General features: G+C 38.4%; 1 protein-coding gene across 1 annotated transcript in view; it reads left to right on the top strand.

Annotated features, from left to right (window-relative positions):
• LOC127580118 (alpha-1,6-mannosylglycoprotein 6-beta-N-acetylglucosaminyltransferase B) overlaps window positions 1-27,546 on the top strand; it is a 577,216-nt gene that overhangs the window by 512,409 nt on the left and 37,261 nt on the right. Inside the window, exon 12 of the mRNA XM_052033330.1 lies at window positions 4,087-4,242. Coding sequence (XP_051889290.1) covers window positions 4,087-4,242 — 156 coding nt within the window. The remainder of the gene's footprint in view (window positions 1-4,086; window positions 4,243-27,546) is intronic.

The raw sequence follows: 27,546 nt of genomic DNA, 5'->3' as shown, positions 1-27,546 counted from the left end.
AATTGTGTTTTTCATCATGCCATAATAAATCTTGCTAAGCTATTTGAAGATTAAAGGTAAGCCTTAAGGGAAAGGGAAAAAAGGAGCAGTAGTAGTTCATTAAGCTTCTTTAGTCTGTTCCTTTACTCAAATGGGTCCAAATCTTATCTCCATCTACCTGGCACCATTCTATAATCCATAATAACCTTTCATTACAGAATTCTCAGCTTTTGGGGAGCAAGGTTTAGATTTCTGCTACTTTGGTTTGAAGAAATGCTTCTTGAAATCATATTTGCTATAATTGTTAAGGTGTGGCCCATTAACTTTCTTCTTTTCTGGTTGTTTTGTTGACTGATTTTATTAATGCTTTTCTTTCCATGGGTACTGACCTTTGACCTTCAAATTTTCTGCCATTACTCCTCAAAATAAAACAATCATTGATTCCCTCCCTCTTTTCAAACTACTACTCACCTCCAACATTCTTTTCTGTCCCATATTTTTGAAGCTTCCATTTTCCACAAAATCAATGTACATATTTTCCAGAACTCTGTTACTGTCAGGTCTCTATCCCTTCATATTACTGGTACATCCCTCATCAAAGTCACAAATGGTAATCTATGTGATTGTGCCAGAGATAAACTATCATTCTTGACCCATTTACCACCTTTCAAATGGGTGAACGGACATCCTCCTCCAATAGCTTTCAACCTCTGTGCTTTGTTTGGTGAGTCTTCACTTTTCTGTTTCCATTCTGAACTAATCAATCAGAGCCAGTGAATGGTCATGGCTTCAATGGGTTCTTTTCCCACTTCCATGCAGTTGACACTGTGCAATAATTCTTCTATATTCTGCACCTCAGGAATTCCATCCTAAAGCATATTGTTTGATTCCACATGTAAACAGACAACTCTAATATTTCACCTCTCTCTAGCCCTCCCCTTCCTTTAAATTATCAGATTGTGTGTCTGATATCTAGTGCAGGATGAGATTCACCATTTCCTTCAAAACACCAGCACAGCCTTTGGTCAATTGAGGTAAAGCATATTTGAAGATCAAGACTTCAGACCTGGCAGAAAACTCATGATCTATTGGGCAGCAATGATCCCTATACGATCTATGACCTGGACTACCAATAGCAGAATCCTCAAGGTAGTGGAAAGATGACACTGATGGTATCTTCACAAGATAATCTGAATTCACCAAGAGAGAAAGAAAACCAAAAGCAGCGTCCTATCCGAGGGATACATCCCCAATATTGAGCTCCTAGTTAGGGTCAATTGGCTATATTGGGCAAGCCACAATGCTAGCACGCCTGACACCACGCTCCCATGATAGATACTCTATCCTGAGCTTTGTCTCAGGAAGAGGGTGCCAGGCAAACAAGGGAAAAGATTCAAGGATGTGCTCAAAGCCTCATCGAAAAAATGTAACATCCCCACTGGCTCCTGCGAATCTCTGCCTCATGACCACTCAAAGTGTTGACAGGGTGGTATTGAGAATCTTGATATCAAACATCAGGTGCACACAGAGGTCCTGCATGACTGGACAGAGGAGCCAACCACAAGCCATGCATGAACCTACCCCATCAAGTACCTCCTGGCCCCTCTTGGACAAGTCTGCACTTCAGTATTAGAAGGACTGAACACATTGTCTTTATTCCCCACCACAAATCCATCCTCTGTTTGTTATTCTTCTGGTAACTGACTGAAGATGAACCAGATTACTTGCATCATTGGTGTAGTATTTGACCTCAAGGTGAACTTTCAAATTCATATATTATTATCACTAAGAAAGTATATTTCCAGATATGTAAAATCAACTGACATCACCCTTGTCCCAGTCAGCCGTTTCTGACATTCACATCCATGTTTTTGTTATCGTTAAACTTCATTATTCCAAACTACCTCGCATTCTACCCTCCATAACCTTGAAATCATCCAGCACATTGCTGCCCTGTTACTGACTAATACCGTGTATCTTACACCAATTACTCCTGATTAAGCATCTTCTCAATTTAAAATTCTCCTCGTTTTCAGATCCCTCCATTGTCTTGTCTCTATCATCTCCGCCATTCCTATAAATCTCTGAGATATCTACATTTGTCCAATTCAGACCAATTGAGCAACCCTAATTTTAATTGGTCATGATTGACCCAGCCATGCCTTACTTCTATTTCCCACAGCCACACTAACCTTTTGCAGACACTGGGATGTAATCAAGTTCCAGATCTCACTATGAAGACTGTCCAGTGAAGCAACTGGTGACTGATACTCAAGCACCAGATCCTGAGGCCCTGTACCCAGACTGTTCTAATGCCCTGTTGACAGTTTGTTCTGTCAAATATCTCTTCAAATGTCTCTAATTGATAATTAAACATTAATATAAGTAAATAAAACATTTTAAAATAAATTTATTTCAAAACCACCACCTCTCTCAAGCCCTCCCCATCATCTGTGTTTTCAGGTTGTCTATTGTCCAGATTGGGATGAGTAGAGATGTCCTTCAACTGATATAAACTAATTAAAAACATTAAAATAAAAGGAAAAAAAAACAATTACCATTACTTACTTTTTCTGTCCGGGTGAGCAACCTGATTCAGGTGAATGAAATTGTGTTACAATCTGCTAGCCATGGTTAGTGAAAGCAGGGTACATCAGACCTCTCAGCTCAGGTTTATGTAGACGATCCATTCCCAACTTCCATGCTGTGATGTACAGGCACAGAAGTCAGGATCATGTTGACCTGCAAAGAAGATTTAATTGATGGTTCCCTTCTGTAATTTCCTTATGTAGCACAGTATTAATTTTTTATTAATACTTGGCACCATCTAGTGCAAGTTAGTGTAGTTGGAGACTAATACCAAGTAAGTTCAGAGAAAATAAAATTGCTTGGAAATTGGTTGGCACCTCTCAAGGCGAAAAAATCAGAAGACAAGAAGCAGGAGCAGGAGTGGGCCATGCCGCCTTGTGTGCCTGCTCCACCACGGAATAAGACTTTGGTTGATCTCATCTTGGCCTCATCTTGATTTTCCTGCCTGTTCCCATAACCCTTCACTTTCCTATAGATCAAACACCTACAATAGTCAGAAAGTCAACAAACATTTTGGACCTTTTCTTTAGCTATTCATTTTTCAGGATGTGGTCATTGCTGGAAAGGCCAGTATTTATTGCCCACCCCTTTGAGAAAGTAGTGAACAACCTTTTAGCAGTATTTGGACTTGCATCGGGATTGTTAGTCCAGTCCTTTGCATTGCTATTCCAGTAATTTAACCACCAGGCCAGTGCCAATGGGTTCACTGGTGAACATATGGAATTATACACTACTTCCAAGTGGAACAGCTGGGCTCCAAGGTTCTCACAAAGCCTTGAGCAAGATAGGTGCTCCAATCCTCCAAGCCTTTGCATTCCACCTTTCTGCCAATGCATCAAGCATTGCATTATATATGTCCATCAGCTGTCTTTTATAGGTTTCCAGAGTCTGCTACAGAAGTTGTGTGGACTGGGGAACTGGCAGAGTAATGTTTTTTACTTAGTACAAGACAGAAATTTATCTGAACTTGGATCACTAAATCTGATTGGTAACTCCATGCACAGATAAACTGCTTCAGAAAATAGTTGTGAGGTTCTCCATGCTCGTGATGCACCAGTGCTTACAGGCCACCAGTTATGTGCAATAACATGCAGTCAGCTTGCAACACATGATTGATACTCGCATTTTATACTCCAAATATAAATATCATGAATATCCACAACTTCAACTTTCTAGCCCTTATCTAAGAGTGATATTTTCAAATAGTAAATCAACTAAACAAATGGCCAGGTACTGGCTGCTCTTTATATTCAAATATGCAGCAATAGATGTTGGAAACAAGTTGACAGCTTCAGGGCAGATTATCTCATTCCATATAATTTTCATTCAAATGCTTGCTTAAAGCATACACTTCAATTCACGCTTCATGACAAAGTTAGACCCAAGAGAAATTTGACTGGTATTCTGCAAGGACAATGCAAAAACAACTGGTATCTCCTCAATGTTAAAACATACTTTATTATGTCTAAGATCATTTGTTTAGACATGCCTATTGATTCATTAATTTTTGCCTTTCAGGGAAAGGCAAAGTATCTGGAAGTTATTAGCAGATACATGGAGATCCATGGAACTGTTTACTATGAGACGCACTGGCCACCAGAGATGCCTGTTTTTGTCAAAAACCATGGACTGCTGCCTCAACATGAGCTACAGAGACTTCTAAGGAAAGCAAAGGTATTTACTAGTAACAGCTGTTTATAAATCTCCTTTCTCTGCATCTTACTTTTATCTATATCACTGGATACTTGCATTTTTTCCAATAAAATCTTAATTTTCATTGATTGAAATAGGCAGTTATTTTAGTTGGTGTACTTATATTACATTTCCATTCCTCTTACCATGGGTTTGCATTTTTAAATTATTAATTATAAAACAGTTTGAAGTTAGATACTTTTATCATTGGTGACTTTTTTTGAGAAAGTTTGTTTTTTATAAGGAAACTAATTGGATTAATCTTCAAAAATCAACCCATGCTTAGAAGTTGTGAGATATGGTTTAAATTAGCTGTTTAAAGATCAACTAGCTTTTTAAATGTTAGAACTACAAGTTAACTGTTCCATGGAGATACAATCAGAACAGTTAGTTAAGATTGAAGTTTGATTAGAGTCATTTATATTCTCAATAGGAGATGATTTCTTTCCATATCATCTATGAGAGTTCCTATTTAATAAGCTGATTTATCTCCGAAGTAACCTGGTAAGGGAAGGGAACATTGTGGTTAAGTTAATGGACCAAAATCTTAAGGTGTGGACTATTGATCCAAACACATTTAATTCAAATTCCACAATTAACTAGAGAATTTAAATCCAGAATGTCATTAAAACCTAACTGGTTTACTAATGTCCTTTGAACAGAGGAAACCTGCCATCCTTACCTGGTCTGGTCTACAGATTACCATTGTTGTTCGTGTTTAACAACCTTCTGAAATAGAACATAGAACAGCACAGCACAGGAACAGGCCCTTTGGCCCACAATGTTGTGCCGAACCAATTACATTAGTAATAAAATGCCTAACTAAACTAATCATTTTCTGCCTACATAATGTCCGTATCCTACCATTTCCCTCACATTCATGTGCCTATCTAAGAGCTTCTTGAATGCCCCGATTGTATTTGCCTCCACCACCACCCCAGGCAGCGCATTCCAGGCACCGACCACTCTAAAATAACTTGCCCTACACATCTCCTTTGAACTTACCCCCATCACCTTAAATGCATGCCCTCTGGTATTAGACATTTCAACCCTGGGAAAGAGATGCTGGCTGTCTACTCTATCTATACCTTTCATAATCTTATAAACCTGTATCAGGTCTCCCCTCAGCCTCTGCCACTCCAGAGAAAAGAACCCGTTTGTCCAACCTATCCTCATAGCACATGCCCTCCAATCTGGGCAGCATCTTGATAAACCTCTTCTGCACTCACTACAAAGCCTCCACATCCTTCCTATAATGGGGTGACCAGAAATGAATGCAATACTCCAGATGTGGCCTAACTAAAGTTTTATAAATCTGCAGAATAATTTCCTGACTCTTGGACTCAATGCTTTGACTAATGAAGGCAAGCATGCCATAAGCTTTCTTTACCGCCCTATCAACCTGTGTAGCCACTTTCAGGGAGCTATGAACTTGGACCCCAATATCCCTCTACTCATCAATGCTGTTAAAGGTCTCGTCATTAACAGTGTACTGTCCCTTTACATTTGATATCCCAAGGTGTAACACTTCACATTTGGCTGGGTTGAACTCCATTTGCCATTTCTCCACCCATATCTGCAACTGATCTATATCCCGCTGTATCCTTTGCCAGTCTTCTACACTATCCACAACGCCACCAATCTTCGTATCACCTGCAAACTTCTGACCAACCCACGTACATTTTCATCCAGGTCATTTATATACATCACAAACTGCAGAGGTCCCAGTACAGATCCCTGAGGAACACCACTAGTCACAGACCTCCAGCTAGAATAAGTCCCATCGAGCACCACCCTCTGCCTTCTACAGGCAAGCCAGTTCTGAATCCAAATGGCCAATTCACCATGGATCCCATGCATCTTAATCTTCTGGGTGAGTCTCCCATGAAGGACCTTGTCAAATGCTTTACTAAAATCCATGTAGACAACATCCACAGCTCCACCTTCATCAATCACCCTCATCACCTCATCAAAAAACTCAATCAAGTTAGTAAGGCACAACTTGCCCTGCACAAAGCCATGCTGACTGTCCCTAATTAGGCTATGGATTTCCAAATGCTCATTAATCCTATCCCTAAGAATCCTCTCCAGTAACATCCCTACCACTGATGTGAGACTCACCGGTCTATAGTTACAAGAATATCCCTGTTTCCCTCCTTGAATAATGGAACAACATTAGCTACTCTCCAGTCCTCTGGGACCTCGCCTATGGCTAGAGACACAAAGATATTGGTCAAGGCCCCAGCAATCTCATCTCTTGCCTCTCTCAATGACCTGGGATATATCTCATCAGGCGCTGGGGACTTATCCACCTTAATGCTCTTTAAGAGATCCAACACTACCTTCTCCTTTATCTTGAAGTGCCCTAGCATATTAGTATGCTCCCACTGATCTCCCTATCCTCCACGTCCTTCTTCTTGGTACATGTTCCCTCCTTTACCATTTAGTGGCTCTACCCTCTCTCTAGTTATCCTTTTGCTCTTGATGTATGTATAGAATGCCTTGGGATTCTCTTTAATCCTACTTGCCAAGGACTTTTCATGGCCCCTCCTGGCCTTCCTAATTCCTTTCTTGAGTTCCTTTCTGGCTTCTTTATAATCCTCAAGTGCTCTGTTTGATCCTAGCTTCCTAAGCTTTACATACTTTTCCTTTTACTTCTTGACTAAATTCACCACCTCTCTTGACATCCAAGATCCTCTTACCTTGCCATCCTCATCCTTCCTTCTTACTGAAATATACCTGTCCTGTACTCTGTACAGTTGGTCTTTAAACACCCTCCACATGTCAGATGTGGACTTGCCCAAAAACAGCTGTTCCCAATTAACTCTCACTAGTTCCTGCCTAATGCTTTCGTAACTTGCCCTGCTCCAATTTAATACTCTCCCGCAAGGTTCATACTTCTCCTTAACTATAACTATCTTAAATCTTAAGGAGTTGTAGTCACTGTTCCCTAACTGTTCTCCCACTGAAAGGTCAGCCACACACCAGGTCCACTACATCCCCTCCTCTCGTTGAACCAGCTACATATTGATTTAAGAAACGCTCCTGGATGCACCTAACAAATTCTGCCCTGTCTAAACCTCTTACACTAAGGAGGTCTCAGTTTATGTTAGGGAAGTTGAAGTCCACCACGACAACAATCCTATTAGTTTTACACCTTTCCCTCACCTGCCTGCATATCTGTTCTTCAATGTCCTGGTGACATTGGAAGGTCTGTAGTATAATCCCATCAGAGTGATTGCACCTTTCTTATATGTTCTCCCCATATAGACTCAGTGGATGAGCCCCCTCTTATGTCCTCCAAATAATCTGACAAGCAATTCAGTTCAACGGCAATTAGCAATGGAGAAAGGATGCTAGATTTACCAGCAATGACGACATCCTGTGAACAATTTTAGAGAAAAATTTGTGGATTTTTTTCAGCTAATCTTTCTTGTTAACAGGATGTTTGATCTCTCCAGCATAAGCATTCAGCAAATGAACATTTTCATGTTACCCATGGAGCTACCAATTGTGTTAAAAATGGCTTGACTTTACACAAATCAATCGCATGCTTTTAAATGGAGTCACTGTTGTAACCTGGAGAATCATGGCAGCCTATTTTCACACAGCAAGCCCTCACAAACAGCAGCATGATAATCACAAGATAAAAGCCTAAAGTATCAACCATGTGAAGGGGAAGCTGGAGTCTTGATGTGAGAGGACACTACAGTGGTTTGAACTTCATGTGCATGGAGTTCACTATAATGAGCACAATGTTCAGACAGCATCAGTCGTGCTGTTTGGTGTATTGCTGTACATTCACAAAGTATGTAATTTTGACAGGCTCTACCACTAGCTGAACCTATCTGGGGCTGATTAAAATGATGCACAAATTCTTAAATGGAGTTATCCAAGCACTGCTGATCATAAGGTTTTGGTGTTGATTGGAGATTCAATATGTTAGGTGTAAAGATATAATTAACTCTTTTTTTTATGGTTGTCCACATATGCTCATGGAGATTGAAGTGATCAGTAACAGACCTAGTTCCTCTTTGCCCTTTTCAGAATCAGAATCAGGTTTATCATCATTGACATATGTCGTGAAATTTGTTGTTGTTTTGCGGCAGCACTACAGTGCATGACATTAAAATGACTACAAGTTATGAAAAAATGACTTCAGAAAATAAATAAATAAATTGTATGAAGGAGGGAAAACAAGGTAGTGTTCAGGGATCCTAGTGAAATATGAGTATCACTGGCAGGTCAGCATGCAACATTCCCTGAGAAGATGGTGAGGAGCTGTTTGACTGCATTGGTGGTGATGGTAAGCTATTCTATAATTGTGACCCTGTAGCCACAGTGATGATGTCTATCAAGTCAGACCTTCTCCTAAATTTAAATATTGTGTATGACTTGGAAGCTGCCTCTTCGGTGGCAGAGTGCCCAAGTGATTGCTGCTCCAATATTTCAAGGATGAAGAGGACACAGCTTTTCCATAGGTTGTCAAGGACGTCTTGACAAGTTTCTGTCATCAATTTTGTCGAGAGTGCACTATACAAGTGATGGACAGCAGTGAATATTCAATGTGCTCGATAGAGGTCACAATCATGTTGGCTAAATCAGGTCAGACATTTAAATTATCCTAATTACAGGAATTTTCCCCTTCCCCAACTTAGCACTTCATTTTGATTGCAGTACCACAGAAGTGAAGTACATTCATTTTCTGACATTATTTTATTACTGCATTCATAAATATTTAGACTCTCCCTTCTGTGTTGATAGGAACATACAGAAGTGCCAGGCAGGTAAAAACTAACTGGTTCATTACAAAGGCTCAACACCCTTTTCTTCCCTCACCCTTCTCACCTCTCTCCATCCCACAGGAAAAGACAGAAAAATTAACATAAATATATAGATTAGAGGGAAAATGCTGAATAAAATCACTTCGCATGATCAAACTGAATCAAGGAGATCACATGGCACTCACCATATATGTAATGTGATCTTTATCCCTATTAGAAGCCAATCCAGTTTGCTGTAAAGGAATGCAGGGATTCACACCACCACCAAAATACAGCAAAGCCTCACAATTTTCTGGGTAAAGATCAGCCTAATATTCAGTCTATTCCTAGTCTTCAATAGTTTGCATTCACATTCTCCAGATCCTCACAAATATGCTAAACAGGAATAATCTATCAACAGAAATGCTTTTCAGCTATTTAATAATTTCTAGATCTCTATCAAGTCTTTTTTAGTCCATATTATTTGAAGTAAATAGCTAGAATCCTAAAGTTATTAGCCTAATCCTTTCCTATTCCCAGCCTTCTTTCTGTGAAGATTCTTGCTTAAATCTCAATATGTTCAGGTACCCTGTATTTTTTTCTAATCCTTTCTATTTGCTCATAACCCATGCTTCACCGACTATAGCATATGCCAGTTTAAATGATAATGAAAATTGCCCAGAGGCTTCAATTATGAAAAACAGATGTGAAGAATCTTATCAGCAGAATTCCATTTCTCACTCTTGTATAATATCTCTATGCTGCTTATACATTAAAGAACCTGCCTAGCCCTGAAAGTACTATTGGAATTTATTGCTAAAGCTGAAATATTTCTTTGCCATTGCTCCTGTACAGTATTAAATTACCTTTTCTAAAGTTGCTTTGTTTTAAAAATAATCTTTTTTTCTATTAAGGATATATTTAATATTTCTGAAAGTAACAATAAAACGTGGAATAAAAGCAGAAGGTGCTGGAAACACTGAGCAGATCAGACAGCATCTGTGGGGAGAAGTTCTAATTGATAAATCATCAACCTGAAACATTAACTCCTTTCCTCATTTTTAGCATTTTCTGTTTTATTTCAGATATCTAGCAAATGCATTATTTTGCTTTTAGTAGCAAAACATTTCCATTTTTCTATTTCTTTCCAGTTAGCTTACAGTGCAATTGATGACATAGATGCATGTCAGATTCTGATAGATGGACCATTTTGCTGCATTTCCCATATATGTTTGTTCCTATTTTTTCAATTCCTAGCCTGTTTTTACTTAGTCGATTTCAGCAATGGCAACATTGAGAACCCTATAATTGGACAATTGAGAGGAAACTTGGCCAGTTCCTGCTCCTGGTTGCCATTTTATGACTTGAATGCTCTTTCAGAGGCCAACCAAGAAGTCATATCCAAGCAAGGATTTTTCATCTCTTGGAGCAATGGGGAAAGGGAAAACTAGAGGGAATAAAAATTCATTTCTAAAATTCTAGGATTGTGAAGATTTTCTTGAAGCTAATTAAATCTTTGAACCATTTATAGAAAGTAAAAAAGCAAAGAGGAAATATTTGAAATAATTGTAACATTGAATGTTCTGCATTCCAAAATATAAATTGAAAAAGCTGCAATACTTTTCGACGTGCTTGCATCATGAAATGTTTTCATAAATTTCAAATAACATATTTTTAAAGTCATTGGTATAGAAACATCTATAAGCTATTATGTTCTTTTAAATCAATATATGAAACTTTAAAACAGGATGGAAATAACAGTCCAGTTACTATTTGCATATACTTACTTGATTTGTTTAGCCAGATGCTTCTGAAGAAGTCAATAAAAAATTTTACGATACACATTAAAGATTTATTGTTATTAACGGTGTAATATTCCTAGTCATTGTGGTTATTAGCATTGCCAGTCTTCACAAGTTTTAGAACCACATTGAGCTGGTTAACGTATTTTCAGATAAATAGTACAACTGCTAGGTCTAATCATTGCATATTAATATTAGGCAAAGAAAGAATAAAGTCAACAGATGATTTTAGATTGATTTTTAAATATTATTTTGTCAAATGGTGCAATGAGGCATAAAGTTTTAACCCAAAGTCAATAGCCGAAACAATAACATACAGTTCAGAAAAAAAGCATGATCTAAATATGCTTTGGGTCAGACCACACCTATTTTCCTGAGTGATGCACAGGGGGCAGATGATGTGTGGAACTCTTGGAAAGGAAAGTCAAGGACTGATAAGGGATAGTCAGCTTGGCTTTATGTAGAACATAGAACATAGAACAATTACAGCACAATTCAGGCCCTTCGGCCCACAAAGCTATGCCAAACATGTCCCTACCCTGGAAATTACTAGGCTTACCCATAGCCCTCTATTTTACTCAGCTCCCTATACCGATCTAACAGTCTCTTGAAAGACCCTATCATATCAGCCTCCACCACCATTTCCGGCAGCCCATTCCATGCTGGAATGGAATGATACTCATATTTCACTAGGATCCATGAACTAGGATTCAAATCTTGTCTCACAAATTCAGTTGAGCCTTTCAAAGAGGTAACCAAGAGAACTGAGGATGGCAGGGCAGTAGACATCGCCTATGTGGACTTTAGCAAGGCTTTTGACAAGGTCCCACATGGTAGACTGGTCTGGAAGGTGAGATCACATGAAATCCAGGTTAACTACCCAAATGGATACAAAACTGGCTTGGTAGAAAGAGTCAGAGGGTGGTAGTAGAGGGTTGTTTTTCAGATTGGAGGTCTGTGACCAGTGGAGTGCCACAGGGATCAGTGCTGGGTGGCCTATTGTTTGTCATATATATTAGCATGGATGAGAATGTAGGTGGCATGATTAGTAATTTTTTTGGTTGACACCATAATTGGTGGTTTGGTAGACAGTGAAGAAGGCTGTCTAAGGTTACAACAGGATTTAGATCAAATGGGAAAGTGGGCAAGAAATGGCCGATGGAATTCAATTCAGGCATGTGCGATGTGATGTATTTTGAGAAGTTACACAGTGAATGACAGAGCCCTGGAGAGTGCTGTAAAAGACAGAGACCTAGGGGTACGAGTACATCGTTCCCTGAAAGTGGCTACACAGGTAGACAAGGTGGTGAAGAGAGCATATGGAACTCTTGCCTTCATCAGGCAGTGCATTGAGTACAAGAGTTGGGAGGACATGTTACAGCTATACAAGATGTTGGTGTGACTGCACCTGCAATATTGTGTGCAGTTCTGGTTGCTATTTTACAGAAAAGATATGATTAAGCTAGAGAGGATGCAAAAAAGATTCACAAGGATGTTGTGGGGGACTGGCAGGTTTGAGATATAGGAAGAGACTGGATAGGCTGGGACTCTTTTTCCCTGGAACGAAAGAAGCTGAGAGAGAACATAGAACATAGAAAATTACAACAGAGAATATGCCCTTCGACCCACGATGCCTGTACAGACCATGCCTATCCAACTAATCCCATCTGCCTGCACAAGGTTGGTATCCCCCTATTCCCAGCCTTATCATGTGCCTAAGCCTCTTAAAGTTACTATCATCTATGCTTCCACCACCTCTCCTGGCAGCATGTTCCAGGCATCTATCACTCTCTGTTTAAAAAAAGCTGCCTTGTAAATCTCCTTCAAACTTTCACCCTCTCACTTTAAAGCTATGTCCTCTTTTATTTGACATTTTCACTCTGGGAAAAAAAAACCTCTATCTACCCTGTCTATGCCTCTCATAATTTTATATACTTCTATCAGGTTGCCCCTCAGCCTCTGACACTCCAGAGCAACCAATCCAAGTCCAACCTCTCCTTGTAGCTAACCCTCTCTAATCCAGACAACATCCTGGTGAACTCCTTGTGCACCCTCTCCAAAGCCTCCACATCCCTCCTTTAATACGATTTATTTAATAGCAGTTTATAAAATCATGAGGGGCACAGATATTGTGGATAGTCACAGTCTTTTCCCCAAGGTGGGGGAATCTAAAACTAGAGGGCACAGTTTTAAGGCGAGAAAGGAAAGATTTAAAGGGGACCTGAAGGACAAGTTTTCCACACAGAGGTTGGTGGGTATATGGAACAAACTGCCAGAGGTGGGTAAATTACAATATTTAGAAGTCATTTGGACAGGTTCATTGATAGGACAGGTTTAGAGGGATATGGGCCAAATGCAGGCAAATGGGAAGGCACCTTGGTTGGCATGTAAGAATTGTGCTGAAGGATCTGTTTCCATGCTGCATGACTGTATGGCTTTATGACATCCATTTGGTGATAGCAGCTTGAATCATTTTTGTGGACTAGCCTCATTTTAATACTATCATGGTGAGCTTTTGAGGATTTGATCAACAGTTTGCTTATAGTGATGGGGTGAGAGGGAGGACAAGAAGTTTAGCAGTTCTTCTACGGAACTGAACAAGTATTTTCTGCCGGTGAGAGCAATCCTGGTGGAGGGCTTTGGGCATGTAAAATATCTGCATAGCCAAGAGAAGCGGAAATGGATGGAAAAATGACAAAGGAAACTCACTGCTCTCTTTTTTGGACCAACTTCCATGGACCCTTTAAAGGACCACTAGTTGGGCTGTAGATCATCTGGTACCATTGGCCAGACCGTGCATAGTGCTCTGTCGATCTTCTTGACAAGTTCATTGGATCCTGATTGCAATGTAATATGAAGTCCTTCTACATTTCTGCCTAGTACTTATCTGAAGGCTCCAAACAAAATAGTAGTGGATAGATCAGTGGTGGGAAGAGGCGATAGACTCTGATCGTTAACATGATGCTGCACACTCCTGTGCTAAAGTGAAATTTAAGCCTCAGGGTGAGAAGCAAAGAAAAGCCGCAGGCATAAACATCATTCCTAGACATTTTAGGTATGTGGAAAGACTGTAACAATGTGGGCTTTTCATAGGAATTAGTGGAGTGGTGAGTCCTTAAATAACAGGATAAAAGATGTGTAAAACTGCAATAAATTTAAAGTTATTCAAGCACATGTGATATGAATCTTCTCTACATTGCAGGGCAGAGGAAGATTTGAAATTAATGCAAGTGGGTTAAGTGTAGATAGGCATGCTAGTCAGCATAGCTGCAATGGGCCAAAGGACCTATTTCTATACTGTATGGCTATTGCAAGTGAGTAATGTGTCAAGAGATTCCCAAGTGAAATCCATGAAGGAAGAATCCCTGGAATTATTTAAGAACCACCAGGGTACTACAATACACATCAATACATGTATTTTACATGGATTAGCTAAATCCTGCTAAAATGCCTATCTTTATCTATAAGAATCATATGATAATGGAAATACCACTATATCAGTCCATTATTATCATATAGCCTTGCACAAAAAATATTATTTTACAGTTTATCAAGAAATTGAATCTTTACTCATCCAAGCTTTTTGCAAGAGTGAAGAATTTCATTAACTTGCTGTAGTGACATAGGAGATGCAATTGTAACTGGGACTGATCTGCCAATCAAAACAATATAAACACAGTCACTTTTCCATTTTAATTGTTCAGGGATTTTGCAGTTAAAATTGTGCTGGCCACAAGGTGGATTGGCACAAACCAATTCTTCTATAATTTTTCAAAAACTTTGCTTGGTCAGAAGCTTGGTTTTATGTATTGCAAATGAGAGTATTTTGAGCTAACATCAATATTTGAGTGGATGGAATTCTTATAGTGAGGCTGTTGTCAAATTCAGTAAATGACTGGGAATGTGACAATTAATTTCATACTGCATAAACAAATATTGAAGCAATCTACTTATTGGACTGGAGGATTAATGCTTCATGCCAAATCCATCATAATCCAAATTAGACTATGCAGAGCTATGTGAGTCTTGAGCCAATTTGTACTATTTACTTTTAAACACACTTAAAAATTAGATTGTTCTAGACTTTAATAATGAGCAAAATGGACAATCTATTTTGTACTTACACTCAAAGTTGCTTCTTAATCTGTATTTCAACCATTCCATTAGAAAATCTTACAAATGTAAGCTTAAATGAAAAAAAACAGGTACAGTTAAGTATTTGTTTTTATCTCTTTTGGATTTTCTTCTATGCCCATTTTCTGCAGTTTGTAGTAACAATTACTGAGTGTGAGCATCAGGAGTGCTCTTATACTGTATTATTCTTTTTGAATGGGGTCATGGCAGCGGAATTAAACCATCTATTAAAATGTTTGCACTGTCACCAGAGGTCTCTTTCAACCAAACTGCAGCAGACACATTAGTTGATTTTCTGCTTCCGAGCCAAGAAAATATAGCTTTCTTTAGAATAAGCTTCTGTGTTGCCACAATTGAGGTCAGCTAACCGAGGGCAAGCTAAGAGTTTAGCCTCTATCCTTCCTAGCCTCCATACATTGCAAGAATGTGTGTTTATCACTGAGGTGTGAAAATACATTAACTTCCCAATGCATTGGGAGTGGAGAGGGCTCCCCAGGCAACGGTGTCACATACCTGTCACTTGTAATATTGATAACAAGCAATCATTGCTATTTTACAGTCATACCACTTTAAGGACTGTATCATGTGACTAACTGCTCCACTGTGGAAAGCGCCAGAGTCTATTTGCCTCTTACGAGGAAGCCACAATAAGAAATGCTGCCCTGACACTGTAAGCCTTTATTTTGTTCATTTAATTAATTACCCTCTGTTTGAATTGTTGACTATGTTTAATGTCTCAGAGAGAGATACTAAGACAGGTGGGAAATCTGTTTTTATTTTAGGCCACTTGTTTATTAGAGCAAATTTAACTCCGCTTCTTCAATAACGTTCCAGTTCAGGGCTGGCTGTGATTTTGGATTTGATAATCAATAATGCAGAGTGGATACAATGACAATGTACTGACTCAATTTTAACTGCACCAGAAACACCTACAGGGAGGGTGAAGGAATCCACCTTGAACATAAAGTTACAATATCGCATGATTTTGTAATGCTACCTTTGTCCATGGAAAGAATGGCCACCTTCAGGGAGAATCCTACACAATTCCACGAGTGCTGCAAACCCTCACCAAGTTCTTTGTATTAATACCACATTTAGTCAAAAATTTGAAACCCAACCCAATGATTCTTTGGCACCCACTGACCTGCAGAAGAGTGTTCAACAGCTAATTACCAGCATAGGAGTACCTTAGGAGGTATGATGGTGAGAGAGGCTTTCCCTTGTCATCTGTAGACTATTTATACATTTTAGAACTCCCAATTACTGCCACCAATTGGTGGAGATTTCCATGGGGTGGGATATCACAGGCTTCAAAATCCAGGGGACATAAAAGAAGAGCATCTTAGCTACCCCTGCATGGATCTGAGGAACGCACTGAGATTCTGCCCCATACTACTACTATTAAGAGGAAGAGTGCACAATGGCAGATACACAAGAGAACACACATACACATATTACATGCACATTGTTGAAATGTTAGGTTTTTACTGTTTTCAATGAAAAATAATTTTTTGACCCCACTTCTGGTCTGCAGAAATTATTGCCTGGAAATTCAATTGCAAGTTGCATTATACAATTGAAAACTGACTTTTCATGAGTGAAACATGACATGAACCTTTAACCAGGCACTTCCTGTTGCAAGTCAGACCTGTGACTCTAATGTGATTTTTCCACCAGGACAAAATGAGGTGACAGTATTCCCCTATGCAACACTCTATTTGAAGTACTTCAGGGGCACATGGACCACATTGTCCAGTGGGACATGTGATTGGCCAATCCTAAAAATAACTAGTGTTATTCCTCTAACACTGACATTGGAGAACTCCAAGGTAGATAAAGGGCTTGTCTTCATTCTTGTCCCCATCTCCTCTAACTTTAAACTATCTCCACAACACATGTTGATCTCCAGGAAGACCTCCAGCAATCCAATCTTTAGCACATCCACAGTCCTGGTGACTTCTCACCCACAATGCATCCTATGAGATTCCTCCACCACCCCCTGCCCCATCCCTCCACTCCTGCCCTCCAATCCCCTGCTCCTCCTTCAGACCCTAGCCTCTGATTTCTGTGCCTGTGCTCCCTGCCCTCCTGCCCTCCCCACACAACAGTATCTTTCTTCTGGGCTCTCCTTTCTGCATCTTTCCCACTCAACAATGCCCAGACTCCTACCCAACCACCAATCCTTCCTTACCCCACCCCAACAATATCAGACTGCCAATTTGGTTCTCTCCCTTCATCCAGCCCCTCCCACAGTGTCAAACTGCCAGCAAGGCCCCTGGTCACTCCAAGCCCTGTACCAAATGCTGGATCCAAGGCCCTACTCCAGTTGTGCCTTTGGTCAACCTTGTGATCCCAGCCTCAGGAGACAAGAACCAAGCAGGACTCTTCAAATGCAAGGATATCCACCATCCTGTTTCATGCAGGCCTCTATCACAAGCGAAGTCTCATTCAGTGGCACCAGAGCAAAAAAAATCAATGGCATTGACCCACTTGATTTCGACCATTCCATGCAACTTTTAGGGTATGGAAAGTGGAGTCTGTGGACCGATCCTGAATCTTGGGAATTGTCAAGCCGTACATAGGTGTTGGCGGGATTAGAGAGTGTCAGAGAGTTCGCAAAATCATACATGCAGGTTAAATTCAAAGTCTGCAATTATGATCATCTTTAGTAACAAATTAATAAATTAAATTACGTATCTGCCTCTACCATGTGGGAGTTCCCAATTGCTATCTGACACATTTGGGTTGAATCTGGAAGTTGGCAGGTTTGTGTCAAGTTTACAAACCACCAACTGTGTTTTTGTGATTTAATATTCTGCTGACTGCAAAAACCACCAACTGTGAGTTGTTAAAAATCCCTCTTCCCCACCTCTTAAGCCAGCCTGTTTAAGACCATGCAAAATAATCATTTTCTGACAGTAATTTTCTTCTTATCTATTTTTCATGATTTTCCCCAGTGGAAGCATAATTTCCAGTGTGTTTTAGTACCAATATGTTCAGTTCTTGGCAACCTAAGTACAGTCTTTGAAGCAGATTTATTTGGTGTGGGAAGGGGCAGTGGGAAGTTCTCATGATTATCCATGAGTCAAGTTTGGGATAGTCTAATATTGGTTGATGGTTTTTATTCACTACAGGGGGGACATGCATCTAGAGAAATCCACTTACATAAGAACGTAAGAAGCAAAAGCAGGAGTAGGCTATTCAGCACTTTATGACTGCTCTGTCAATCAATAAAATCGTGGCTGATCCTTTACCTCAGTGCCATTTTCCTGTACTGATCTCATTTCTGATCTGTGCCTTAAATGTGCTCAGCAACTGAGCGTTTACAGCCCCCTTGAGTAAAGAATTCCAAGGATTCACCACCTACTGGGTGAAGAAATGTCTTCTCAATTCTGTACTGGATGGCTGATTTGTTATTTCAAGACAATGATTCATGATTGTAGACACCACAGCCAGGGAAATATCATTACTGAAACAACTCTGTCAAGCCCCACTTAAAAACTTTGTCCATTTCAATGAGGTCACCCCTTATTCTTCTAAAGTTAAAAGAGTACAGGCCTAGTCTGCCTAATTAGGAAAATTCATCATCCCAGGAATTAATCTGATGCACCTTCACTGCCCAGACCTGTACATAATATTCCAGATGAGGTCTCACCAAGGCTTAATGTGATTGGAGCAACATGTCTCCACTCTTCTTCTCAAAACTTATACCAATAAAGTCCAATATACAGTTCGCCATCCTAATTGCTTACTGAATCTACAAATTAGCAATCAATGATTCATGTACAACGATACGCAAGTGTGTCTGAACAACAATACTTTTTAAAGTTGCATCATTTAAAAAATACTCCACCTATTTACATTTTTTCTCAAAGTAGATCTTGTGTGTTTCTGATGATCATAGCCTTCCAACCCAAAAATGTCCCATTTATTGCTTCTCTCTGTTTTCTATCCAAGTCAGTATATTGTTCCCCCCAACAATGCACCCTAATTTTATTTATTAACTTCTTGTGCAGCTCCTTATCCAAGAGCTTCTGAAATTCCAAATACACCACTTTAACTAGTTCACCCTTCTCTATTCTGCTAGCTAAAACCACAAAAAAATCCAATAGACTTGTCAAATATGATTGTTCTTTGATAGATTATCGTTGATTCTGCCCACTCCAATTATTATTATTCTCGAAGTGCCCTGTTACCACTTCCTTAACAATAGATTTTAGCATTTTCTCTCTGACATATGTTAGGCTAATTGGTCTATAATCTCCTGTTTTCCTCTCCTTCCCTTCTTAATTGTGGGGTTACACTTTGCTACCTTTCAATCTGAGAAACTATACTAGAATCAATGCCATTATGGAAGTTAACATCCAGTACATCCACCATTTCGATAGTCACCCCTTTCAAAACCCCAAGATGCATGTCATCATATTCTCAGGATTTATTGCTTTTCAGTCAAATTAATTTCTCCAGTGCTAGTTTTTTTATTAATGCTAGTTTTTGTGCTCCTCATTTACTTACAGTCTGTTTTTAAGTTTCGTGCTAGCCTCCATCCATATTCTGCTTTTCCTCTCATTTTCAATTGCCTGATCTTCCTCTGCTGAATTCTGAAGTTTTCCATCTTTGTATTTACTGTTTTTACTTGGAAACTTTATAAACCTTTTCCTTTCATCAAATACTGTTTTTACCTTCTCTTCATTGTCACAGCTGCTCTAGTCTTCCTGTTGAGTTTTTTTTGTCATAAAGGCATGTTTATTAGTTGTAAACTATGTATTGCCTCCTTAAAAGTTCGCCATTGCTTGTTCCATATCTTACTTTGTAATACGATTTCCCAGTCTGCCAAAGCCTCGTCACACCTTATGCCTTCGTGATTTGTCATATTCAGATTTAAGACTGCAGTTTCAGATTAAACAAAGTCACTTTCAGCCTTTGTATAAATGTCTATTATATTGTGATCACTGTTCCCTAAAGGTCCCATAATCACCAGATCATCAATTAACCCTTTCTCATAACACAAGACTGGATCTGAACCAACCTATCCCTTCATCAGTTTCTTAATTCAAATTTCAGTGAATTTTAGTTAAATCTGAGTCTGAAAATCAAGTTTATTTAAATATTAGCAAGTAACCACAATGTGGTAAAATTGTTTACACTATTTACACTGCAATATAGCTTACATTTTATAAATTAAGTGTGGTAAAGTAATATTGGTAATGTATTGACTCCAAAAAAGGAAGCATGTTTGCAAGCATTCGGTTTTAAAAATGCTTTAAGAATTGCTATTTCCTTAAATAGCTTCATTTATTGGTGTAAAGTCAATTTCCAAAAGGTCAGTTCAATCACCTAGACATGTTTGTGTCTGTGCATCTGTTGAAGTCTTAGTGCCTTTTTCAACAAACAATGCATTTCATGGCAAGATCATTTATCCAGGGCCAATTATAGAAAATCAGAGTGAAATACATTTGCTTTGGGTTGTTTGTAGCTTTTTTAATTTATCACAGCTTTCTTTTCCTCATTAAATAAATATTATGTGCAATGTGTAAAAGGATAATGTTCATTAATTTTGTAAATTTAGCAAATCAATTAATAATGAGATAACAATAGTGATTTGTGGCATCATTGGAAGTTGTACCGAGCAAAAATTATTATTAAAATCGCATTCATCTCTATAATGTGCCCTTTCTCACTGCCTATGATGGGTTTAATAGCTAGTCCGTTATCTCGATGTCTCTCATCATTGACTGATTTCACAAAGGTTTATGGGTGAGATTATTGTATACAGGCATTGGTTAATTTAATGGTGAAGGTAGGCCCTCTGTTGGCCATTTAAGTTTTCTTTGTGTACCCATCTATATACATTTGTGTAGAGAAGTATGGATACATGGTGGCAAAATAGTGTAGCGGTTAGCGTAACGCTATTACAGCGCTAGTATCCCGGGTTCAATTCTCACTGCAGTCTGTAAGAAGTTTGTACATTCTCCCTGTGTCTGCGTGGGTTTCCTCCACGTGCTCCGGTTTCCTCCCACATTCCAAAGACATACAGGTTAGGAGCTGTGGGCATGCTATATTGGCGCCGGAAGAGCAGCAACACTTGCGGACTGCCCCCAGCACGTTCTCAGTAATGCAAAAAGACATATTTCACTGTGTGTTTCGATGTACATGTGACTAATAAATAAATATCTTATATGTATCTTATCAGGATGGTTGCATTACTGCAGCAAATGGATTATAAAAATTAAAGTAACCCGATAGACAGTGTATACCTGTGCAATCAGAACATTTTTGATAAGGTATGATGTGAGAGTTCTCTATCGGATAGAATCATGTGGAACCTGCTGCAATGGATTGAGATTTGGCAGAATGGCCATAAGCCAAATGTGGTTAACAATGGATTTGCAAGTGCTTGGGATGTGAGTGATGTTAAATGCCAGTGGAGACTAGAAGGAATTGTTTGTGGGAACTTTGCCAATTGCTACTTATATTAATGACCAAGTTATCATTACAAGGGAATGATCTACCAATTTGCGGGCAATATCAGGAGATGTGTGAGAGCAGGTGAGCAATTCACACACAAGAGTTGATATGTCCTCTGTGCTCACCAACTAATAGCACAGATTGATTTACTGTGAGACTTGGCATGCGCTTGGCAAATGATGGTTAAATATGTATTGTTATGCATGTGAGAAAATAATGGGATAACAATAACATATCCTCCAGGGAAGTGAGTTAATACAAGCATGAAAGAATGGGATCTGGATGGTTTAGTACAATAACATCTAACTAATGCTATTAAACCATGGCTGAAGAAAACAGGATTAAAGAGTTGATTAAACGAACAATTCAGTTTGCAAAACAATTGAAAAGATTTAATACCACTTTCCTATTCTCTCCCCTTTCCCTTTGACTTTCTTAGTATCTTGGTTCCCATGAAATATCATCAGTATATTATCATATGTATTCCATATAATTGTCAAAATACAATTGTCCAAAATACTTTAGGGTGAACAATATGATTTGATCAAGGTTTATAAATCAACAAAGGGACTAGATTACACAAATCAATTACCTAAACTGCATAATGGCTATTCATGAGTCACATAATCCAGGTGCCCTCCACAAACCTCTCCCCATCTCCTATACCTGCACACGCCTGTATCACATAGATATCCTGTATTGGAAACCAGGGTAAACGATTATCTCAATTGTCTGTGACAGATGGAGAGGAATTTTCTATTTTTCACCCTAGTTGACCTGAACTTTTTTATTACCTCTTCTCCATGGTGACTGGTAGATGAGGAGTGTATGAATTGTATTTATTATTACAACTGTATGGAGCAGGTTTAAAGGATAAAATGGCTTAATCTTGTCTTGCTTTTTATTTGCCAATAAAGATGACATGTTTTCTTTCTTACTATTCAATATCCATCCAAAAATATCCCATAAAACAGCTGCTCCAGCTAACCATTGTATTTTTAATGTTATCATGAAATAAAATTCTAAAAACATATTGATCAACATAGTTTTTAAAAAATCCCTATGCAATTTTATTAATAAAAATATATTCTTAAATATATGCAAGATTATTGATAAAAGTAAATTTCTTTCAAAGTGACATGATTTACTCTTGTATTACGCTTTTTTATTCCATTACTGGCAATGCCTTCCTGTTGCTTAATTTTCGTTTTGTCAATGCTTATTTAATATATTTAATCAAAAGTGACAGAGTTTCAATTTTCTCATTGATATGAAAGACTCGTCCTTTTCAGGTGCCACAGCATGAGTTAGTTACGGTTTTAAGTCAAAGAACAGCTGGAGTCACCACAACTATTGAGATGTTCTATTTATCCTGCAGAAAATAGTTTCTGACAGACCTTTGAGGATATCCTTAAACTAACTCGGAGCAATATTCCCAAGAGGTGTTATGCTACAAGTGAATTATTGATTTTGATTTTGACTTTAATATCAGTTCTGTGGCCAATGAAGTCACCATTCATAGCTATAGATGAAAAATATATTACAAGCTTGGAGCACCCTTGGTGAAATTATACGAAGAGTTACTGACCTTTCCACTTATAAACTGTAATTCTGTATACTGTAGAGGTTCAATTTCATTGTTAGGTTGCGCAATTTCTCTTCGATAGTTTGCAGAGACCAATTATCTTTCACAAACCTTCCCTAACAATCAAGCTACAATAAGAATACATTTACAGCACAAAATGCCTGGAGGTGCCTATAGTTTCAGTCTTCTTGCTTGTGACTTCTGCTGTCAATTGTGATGAGCCGTGTCAGTTTGGTCAGACAGCTGGAAGGGAAGAATAGGGTGTTTCCAACACATTTTGCTCCAGAATTCATTTCTATCAATAATGATACAATAACAAAGGTTTTGCAAGCTCTGACGTTCCTGTAAAAAAAATATAAGTAGAGATAAATGTGTAAATGGAGGGAAATTGTTTAACGACCTTGCTTCAGGGGGTCTCTTTTGAACACAGCTCAATCCTTAAAGTTCCAACTTCAATTTTGATATGTTCCATAACACTTCTTAGAAACCAAATCTGATATATTGTGTATAATTCTTCATTTATGAATGAAGTCATACTGATGATTCATGAACATTCAGGGATATTTCCTCAATTTCTTTTGGTTATTGTACTCACTTAATATTCACCACTGAATGTTGGTAATTATTCATGATGAAAACTATCAGACATGTAAGATTTACATCTAATTCAAGATTCAAGTTATATCATTCTCGTTAAAGGCAACCTTTATATAATCAAAAGCATTCTACAATATTACAGCAAGTAATAGGTAGCTCAATAATCTTAACAGGTTGCATATTACTTTACTGCCTTGGCGTTTGGATTAAGGCACAGCAGTCACGTGAGGATTTTGGACCATTCGAGAATGCCATCTTCCATTATCTCTCCCTCTCCGTCTCTTGTCTCTTTCTAATAATTAGCATTGTGCACATCCTTTCTCTTAGGGATAGTGATGTCTTATGTCAAACATTAATTCAATTAGATACCCCATCTCAGCTATCCAGCACCCAGCTTCAAGGAGAACTGTACATTCAGCAGGTTCCTTGTAGTTTATTTCTTTCCATATCTACTATAAGTACATTCTGTTAGTTTCTCTAACATTTGGCCATGAGGTTACTCTTCCAAACTCTTACCAGGTTTAGCTACAAGACCATGTTTCTAGACTAACAAAACTTGGTGTGCTTGGTCATATAATAGGCTCTTACTCTGAAAATATTACACTCTCTGTATTGAAATTCTGAAGAGTTGACTGGCCTTCTTTTATCTGTTTAATATGCACAAGCAATCTGTGGAAAAGTGCAACTTTCCTTACACTAAGAATATACATGTGCATGTATTTTAAATATGTATTTCAATTAGCATACATAATCAACTTTAAAGATGGAAAAGATATATGTGATTTGATCAGATTAGCCTTCAAAATTCATTAAAGGGAGTAAAATTACATTTTGTCACCACAAATAAATCAGGCTATAAGACCTATCAGGATTTATGCAGTGACAATTCCATCACATCTGCAAATGTTCCAGGCAATCTAGTAATAGATTCAAAATCTTTCATAACTTGAAGATATGCAATGTAATTTTCAACACATCTGCTTAAATTATTCTTTATTAAAATGAAAGTTATAATTTTGCAATAAACGATCAGCAGCAATTTTACACAGTGGGATACATCCAAAACCAGTTAAAATAATTAAGAAGTCTACTCCTTCATTGAGATGCATCTAGAAATGTCAGGCAGTTTTTACATCCAACATGGTTACAAATCAAGTAATGTGGTAAAAACGAATGTGAAAGTGGAAGATTTACAAATTTAAAATGCCTCTTATCATCCATAAAAATTAACAATTCTCTTCCTCAATCTATAAAAATGCTTCATAGAAATAATAAGAAAATTACAATAAAATGCTTGCTGATTAAATTTGTGTCTTAAACTGTATCAGATTTAATGTAATTAACAAACTTATCCCAAACTATCCACATCTTTTCCAAATCACTAACAAGCCTACTACGTCTAGAAAATGAAAGTAATAGTATTTCACTAATCTCAGTTACAATGTCATGAAGATAATGAAAATGTAAAACTTGTAGTTGAAATATGCTGTACTATTTTCACACAAATAATGAATAAAATAATAAAATATTGTGGAATGGCAAGATGCTGGCTCATTCACCCAATTCCTTGCAACAGATCAAGGACTATCATGTCTGCTTTACGACTTAGTTAATTTCCTGACACAGATGAATAACCACAGATAAAATTTCATGAAGGTAAACTGATGTGAAAAATTCTTTAAATTCTCAAAGGTAATCAAATGAAACTGTAGCTAACATTACAATTTAAATTGCTCAACTTTGTCATATACTGTAGTTAGCAGACCCAATCGGAATCAAATCACAGAGCAATTGTTCATCTGAGACTACTTGTCTTTATAAACGCTACTCCCAAGCCAGCTCCAGATAACTTTGTGGTTAAGTGCACAAGTGTTCCTACATGATGAATTCTATTGATCAAGAAAATCTTGCATTGAAAACCAGGATTTGCTGCAAAAGCTGACCTCAGTAAAATGGTTTTGAAGTCATTAAAACTCAAAAAATATTTAGGTCTCTCACTTCTGTTGTCTTGTCCCTTCTGGAAAGTGAGCTAATAGATATTGACTGTGGGTAAGGTCAATGACCCCTAGAGTGTAGTTGTATAATGGTTAAGTTACTGAACTAAAAGCCGTAAGTGTGGACCACTAATACAGAGACATGAGTTTAAAGATCACTGAAGCAGGTGGAAAATTTAGATACAAGTAATTAAATAAATGCGGACTTTATAAAAGTTAGTCTTAGTAATGGTAACCAATAAACTAGCAGATTCTTGTAAAAACCCATCTAATTCACCATTGTTCTACATCAAAGGAAACCTGCCATCTTTAGCCAGTCTGGTCTGTTTGTGATGGCAAACTCATAACAATGTGCTTGACTTCAAACTGCCCTCTGAGGTAGCCTAGCTACAGTGTGTGACTGCAGACACACCAATATAGTTGACTCTTATCTGCTTCCTCATATCAGGGGCAAGTAGGGATGGGCAATAAATGCCAACATCCACATTCTGTGAACTAATGAATAAATATTGCTGACACATGCTGTTGAGATCTTGGTACCTCTTGTCGTGAACGAATGTTATCATTTGTTATATTTAATGTTTTGTATTGTTAGCTTTATATGAAATGAGGTAAAATACGATAAGAATATGGCTGCAGAGTCTTGCAAGATGATCTTGCTGGACAGAAGTTGAGAATTCCAATCAAGCTTTCAGCCCTTGAGACTTTAGTAAACTTCAGACTTTCTTTCATGCGCTGATGCAAGCAGAAGTCTGATACTGAGTAAAAGATGGCACCACATCTGCAAAAACATTCCACCCTGGAATCCATTCTGAGCCCAGCAGCAGGACCCAGTCTTGCTGAGGTCCCCCAGCACTTGGCTGGTGCTACGTCTGGTCAGATCTAGCAGAGGATTGAAAAGCCCCTTGATTTCAAAAGGAACTCCAGGCTTGTTGACCAGGAAGCAACAGAGACAGTTTGATGTTTTCAACTATTTCATTGTATTTTTATGTACGTATATTTAAGACACAAGAAAGACTGCAGATGCTGGAAATCTGGACCATCACACAAAATGCTGAAGGAATGAAGAAGGGGAGGGTAGGTAGGTGGGGGTGGGGGGGAAGTGGGAATGATGTGAAAACTGGGAGGTGACAGGTGGAAGAGGCAAAGGGCTGAAGAAGATGGAATCTGATCATTCCCTTTATTCCATGGTCCACTGTCGTCTCCTATTAGATTCTATCTTTGCCTCTTCTACCTATCACCTCCCAGCTTCTTACATCATTCCTACTTACCCCCCCACCTAAAATCACCTATCACCTGCTGCTCATGCTCCTCCCCCTCCCCCCACCCTGTTATTCTGGCTTCTGCCCTCCTTCTTTCAAGTCACGATGAGGAGTCTTGGCCCAAAACATCAACTGTTCATTTCCCTCCATAGATGCTGCCTGACCTGCTGAGTTCCTCCAGCATTTTGTGTGTTGCTTATGTATATTTAACTTCTTTTTAATTTCTTTGTAGTTACTTCATTTTAATGGTTCTTACATGTTTTTGAATGTAAGACATATTTAAGAACTATTGAATTTGCCTACCACAAGCTCCACCAAACTTTGCCTTCTGTCAAAGCCTATCAGGGTATTTAAGGATTAAACTGTCTACACTATGCCACCCAAGGTAACATATGTGTTACATATTGTATTTATTGTATGTTAGTAATCAGTACTGTCTTAAGGCTGCACCAGTTTAAGGATTGTTGCATCCCTGTTGCATCCATTTTTAATGTGGGAAGTGCTAATAGTCTGTCTGCGCAATGGAGAAATTCAAAGTTAGAATGCTGTTTTGCCAATATCAGCAATTTTTATTTAATTAAATACCCTTGTTTTAATTTGACTTGCTAGTTATCTCCCGGTATCTTACACAGATACTGTGGCATGGTGTCAGAAATGCTGGCTGATGAAACCTTGAAATGT

Source organism: Pristis pectinata, chromosome 18, assembly GCF_009764475.1.
Source record: "Pristis pectinata isolate sPriPec2 chromosome 18, sPriPec2.1.pri, whole genome shotgun sequence".
In the NCBI taxonomy this organism is placed as follows: Eukaryota; Metazoa; Chordata; class Chondrichthyes; order Rhinopristiformes; family Pristidae; genus Pristis; species Pristis pectinata.
Note: the sequence above shows the minus strand (reverse complement) of the source record. Positions and strands in the feature narration are given on the sequence as shown.